General features: G+C 40.1%; 1 protein-coding gene across 1 annotated transcript; it reads right to left on the bottom strand.

Moving 5' to 3' along the window:
* Window positions 1-23: 23 nt before the first annotated feature.
* Window positions 24-3,923, bottom strand: LOC129682287 (DNA topoisomerase 2-binding protein 1-like; the record flags this gene model as incomplete). Its single annotated transcript, XM_055614534.1, has 3 exons — window positions 24-230; window positions 2,462-2,634; window positions 3,565-3,923. Coding segments are annotated over 3 exons (728 nt in total), but the record flags the coding sequence as incomplete, so codon positions are not given.
* Between the last annotated feature and the right edge of the window lie 1,426 nt (window positions 3,924-5,349).

Here is a 5,349-nt window from a genome sequence, read left to right as displayed (position 1 = left end):
AAAAAAAAAGTTCTGACCTTGTTTAGGTACACTGTCAACCAAAAAAAAGGTTTTCATCTGCTCTCCTTCCCATTCTAGCAGTTTCTAAGAGCCATGAAATATTCACTGCCGGCAAACTCCACTTCTTTGCAGCTTCATATTTAGAACCAAGCGGTTCTTTCACTATAAGATGTGTACTGGCGAGCATGCCTTTTTTTGCATTGGATTTCCGAACAAAGAATTCTTGAACACTAAAATTTACATGGAAAAGAAAGCAAAGGATCACACATAATTAGCCCACAAACTAAGAGCAAAGTTTCTTTTACAACAGCATGGTTAGTTATTTTCAAGAAAACATGCCCCAGGTGATGGCATGCACCCCTTTAATCCCACCACTCCAGAGGCAGAAGTAGGCAGACCTCTGAGTTTGATCACGGCCAGTCTGTTCTACAGACTAAGTTCCAGAAGAGCCAGGGCTACACAGAAAAACCCTGTCTCTAACCTCCCCACAAAAAGAAAACATATACTGATTAAAAGGCAATAAAGTTTGTCTTCATTGTTCGTTGTGTGTGTGTGCATGCGTGTGTGCGCAAGTGCCCGTGGAGGGCAGAAGAGGACCCCGGCTCCCCTAGAACTGAAGTTACAGGGTGTGTAAGAAGCCTAACATGGGTGCTGGGAAGGGAACTTGGGTCGCCACCGAGAGCAGCGCAGACACAAAGCATCTCTCCAGCCCCAGTATTGTCTACCTTAAAATAAGCTAAACTTTTACAACTGCTCACTCTAGGAGAAAAGCATGCTGCCACAACTTTTCATGACATAGAAAAAAAACAAAACACTTCCTTAATCTTTAGTCCTCACCTGTCCTTTCTTACCAAAAGGAGGTATAGAACAATTTAAGGACACAGTAACAGTTTAAAAATATATTCTTTTTTACTCACTATACCTTCCCAAAGCATTTTTCATACATAATCTGAATTGATTATCTGTTATCTAAATCTCAGTATTTTACAGGCGAGGACAAAGACGAAACTAAGTGACTGACTCCCAGTGAAGGACATTAATGGGATAATGAGTAGAAAGGGCCCAACACTGGGTATAAATAATTCAGTCTTTCCTGATTCTGGGGTTTTATGCCCGATTTTCTGTCTTTTAGGACTGTTTTAATCTCCCAGTAGTTTTGTTTTGTCTTGCCTCATATTTAACATTAACACACCAATCCAAGTGGTGTGGTAATAGCTCATCTTGACTTGATGGGATTTGAAATCACCAATGACAAACATCTGAGCATATCTATGAGGGAGTTTCAAGGTCAGAACAGGTTGAAAGATCCACCCTAAATGTGCATGGTATTACTCCAAGTCTCTCAGGCTGCTCATTACTCTCCCTGCTGGTCTCCTAGCACAGCAGTTCTCAACCTGTGGGTCGCCGGCCTTTGGCAAACCTCTATCTCCAAAAATTATTTACAGTATGATTCATAACAGTAGCAATATTACAGTTACAAAGTAGCAATGAAAATAATTTTATGGTTGGGGTCACAACATGAGGATCTGTGTAAAAGGGTCACAGCCTTAGGAAGGCTGAGAACCACTGTCCTAGAAAGATAAGGACACTCTATTTGGTACATCGCCATTGTACCTTCTCTGTGTGAGGAGTACTCTTCATATATAGGACTCTTCTTTTTCTTGTTTAATGCCTTTTGATCTGCAACCTGGCTGATAATAAAACTACAATCCCCCTCTGTCTGTATATACTTCTGCCTTGGCCATCATTTCTCCCCAGAATGTTCTGAGTATGCCGTTTGAAAACACTGTGCTCTTTATGCTCTTAATCTAAAAATATTCCCCACTAAATATGAAGCCGGTTAATTGATACGTACTGATAACTGATTTCTACTCTTTTACAAATGTGTCTATGTAATGAACAATTAGGGAGGTTTAGTACTGAAGGATTTTGCAAGTAATTTTTAAATTCCTTTCTTTCAAAAGTTCCTTGTATACCTTGCAAAGTGCTCCATTTGCATTTCTGGTTGAAACAAGAGTAGCAATGGATATGCATTTAAAAGAAGATTAAGAAAGAGGAAGAGGAAGAAGTGGAAGGAAGAGAAAAAGAAAGGAGGAGGAAAAGAAGGAGGAGGCATGGAAAGGCACAATACTTAGAGAAGCACAATTCCATAACAGCCCACACACATCAGCAGTAATCATTCCTTTTCATGGTGATTGGACCAATGAAAGAATTCAATGCCTACAGCCTTAAAAGTCTGCCAAACATCCGTCTGGTTGCATACAGTCACGGTGCCTAACCATCAACCACACATACAAATAAAATCCTGGCCAAATGTAATTAAACATTTTCCAAAAAGTCAAAACAAACAAAACATGGTATGGTTGGGGATGCCATTGTAGAGCCCTTGGGCCCTCAGCTTGATGCCTAATTCTCTGTGTGTGTGCTCACACGCAGCAGATATACTGAAAATATTACATACCTTGCTCCAAGGTGACTTGCTAGGAATATCAAGGAATCTCTTTCTGCTCCAACGCACTGACTGAATGAAATCACACAGTCCTCTAAAGGAGTCACTCCTGGCATTACTGAGACTGGTGTGAAGAGGGGATTCGACTTGGGATCAACTAGTATCTGGTTATCTATACATGTGACCTTTGAAAACAATAAAGCTACTGTAAGAAACAAGTGGTTCAGAAAAGCTCAGTTACAATACTAGCAATTTTAGTTTAAAGAAATAGGAATTGTACATCAACAGACTTGAACATGCTCATTCTCAGCACCTTCCAAATGATTACTCAAAGAAATATGCAGACATCAATTCTTTACATCTACATATTAAATCAGTAAGATGTATTACTATAGCAACTGGAAGTTACTATAAACTTTACCTATTTCAATGATGTTTTACATTCTTTTGAGGAAGGATAAACAGTATGATGACGGGCCACAATGACCCCCTGATGAGTACTGCCGCCACAGCCCCGTGACAGCAACTTTTGTAGTTCAGTGTTAATACCCAGAAGTACAGACTTGTAAATTCTTTAGAGGATATTTTAATTTTTAATGTGTATATGTATGTATGAGAATGCGGGTTGTGCACGTGAGTGCAGTGGAAGCCAGAAGAAAGTGTCAGACCACCTGAAGCTAGAGTTATAGATTTAGGGCCAAGAAGCCAAAGATTTTTTTAAAAATTTTAAACTATGATTACTGTATGTGCATGAAAATACACAGAGGAGAAAGTCTACACAGGTGCCTGTGGGAGGGTACACATCTGAGAAGGAGGGAAAAAGAGAGGGAGAGGAAGAGAAAAAAAAAACGATGCAGAAAATCAGAAAACAACTTTTGGGAGTTCTCTCCTCCCACCCTGGGTCCTGGGGCTCAAACTCAGCCTGTCAGGCTTCCACCATAAGCACCTTTATCCACGGGGCTACTTTGCTGGTCTCCCATTCCTGTATTTTAAAACTGCCTTTGCCCAAACCAAATGCCAGCTTAGGTAAACTAAACAGTTTCAAAAGTAAGCATTAAGACTCTGGCAGCCAAAAATCCTTCAATATTGGATTGTGACTGTCAGATGTTTCTTACCAGCCATGTATTTGTAACAACTTCTCCCACTGTTGCTTCTACTGCACACCCCAGCAGCGGAACCACAGCATAGTCAGCAACGATTCTGCTGGGAAGGGACACAATCTTTCCAGCATGCTCTCTTATGATGTTTAAAATATTACATTCATTTTCACTACTAAAACCCAAAACAAGAAAACTCTTTTGGCTAAATAAGCCTTCTTCAGGAACTGTAGAGCCATCAAGGAGGCAATGAGCGACAGATGACAGATTTTCCTCTTGCAGAGAAATGTGAGTGGAATCACCACAGGGCTCAATGTGAGTACAATCACTGCAAGGCCCAGCTTCAGTCTCTATAGCTTCAGATGGCTTGGATTCAACTGGAAAAGAAAAAAAGAGAGGTTTCTATTTGAGTTACTAGACTTAAGAGTTTATTTCCACAGGGTGTGAGGATGTACAGGTTTTTATCCCAACACTTGGGAAACATAAGCAGGCAAAATCTCTGTGAGTTTGAGGGCAAATTGGTTTACACAGCAATTTCGAAACCAACCAAAGCTACACAGTAATGTCCCAGCAAAGACACTTATTTAACAGAGTCTGATAATACTTTTAAGACATAGGCTTAAATATTCATCCCCAAATGTTACAAGATTTGCCATCTTCAATTAGAAAACACAACTGTCATGTCAGTTCTGAGTATAAAACTAGAGCAGAAAACCAAATTACCTGAGAATTATGACGGTCTAGTAGATGTGTTTTTGGTTTTCTTTTAGTTTTTTATTTTGTTTCGTTTTGGGACAGGGTCTCAGTATCTAGTCCTGGCTGCCCTGGAGCTTGTAATGTGGACCAGCCTGGCCTCAAGAGCCTCCTGCCTCTGCCTCCCCAGTGCTAGAAGTAAAAGGGTGTGCCACTGAATAAAGTTAAAAAAATTAAAAAAATATATATTTTGTTTCCCAGAATTGAACAATTATAATTAAATGGAAAACTGTGTGTTATGGTGGAAATAGAGAACCACAAAGTAAACATACTTGATGTATGCCAAACTAGATACAGCCAGACCTAATGAAATAGGCCTGTAACACCAACTACTCAGAAAGCTGAGGCAGGAGAATTGCAAGTTCAAAACCCACCTGCCCTACAGAGAAGTCCAAGGCCAGACTAAGCCTTAAAGCTAAAAATAAAAAGAAGGTTCCAGCTCAATGATAAACCCTATGCCTGAGTCACACCTCAGCAACTGCAATAAAGAAGCAAGTAAATTACCTAGATACAAAATTCAAATAATCATATATAAAGACATCTAAACATGATACAAACTATAAAGAAACCCAGGAAGGGACTTCACAGGAGGCTCTTGGCACAGGGGTAATGCTCAACTTTCATAAATAAACAATATGTGATTATTCATCACAGAATTCTATCTTCTGATCTATCACAAATTTCACAAGACACTTTAAAAAGAAAGGTTAGTTCTATTTGTTGGTATTCAACCTTACCACACTGGTGAAACTATATACTGAGACAGCAGTACCAAGAACAGGACTGCATGCACGAACGACCTCCCAAAGCCCAGTCAGGGGGCATTTGTTACAAAGTTATGTTATTACAATCCACACACAGGTGCCAGGGAGATGGCTCAGTGGTTAAGATCAATGTACAGCTCTTACAAAGAACCTGAGTTCTAGTGCCAGCATCCACTTCAGCCACAAATGCCTGTAATTATAGCTCCATGAAGATCTCACCTCTGACCTCAGGCACCAGTACACACACACACACACACACACACACACACACACACACACACACACA

Source organism: Psammomys obesus, unplaced genomic scaffold (genome assembly GCF_907164565.1).
Source record: "Psammomys obesus unplaced genomic scaffold, mPsaObe1.curated_primary_1811, whole genome shotgun sequence".
NCBI classification, from domain to species: Eukaryota; Metazoa; Chordata; class Mammalia; order Rodentia; family Muridae; genus Psammomys; species Psammomys obesus.
The sequence above is the reverse complement of the archived record's forward strand: the minus strand, read 5'-3'. Positions and strand labels throughout refer to the sequence as shown.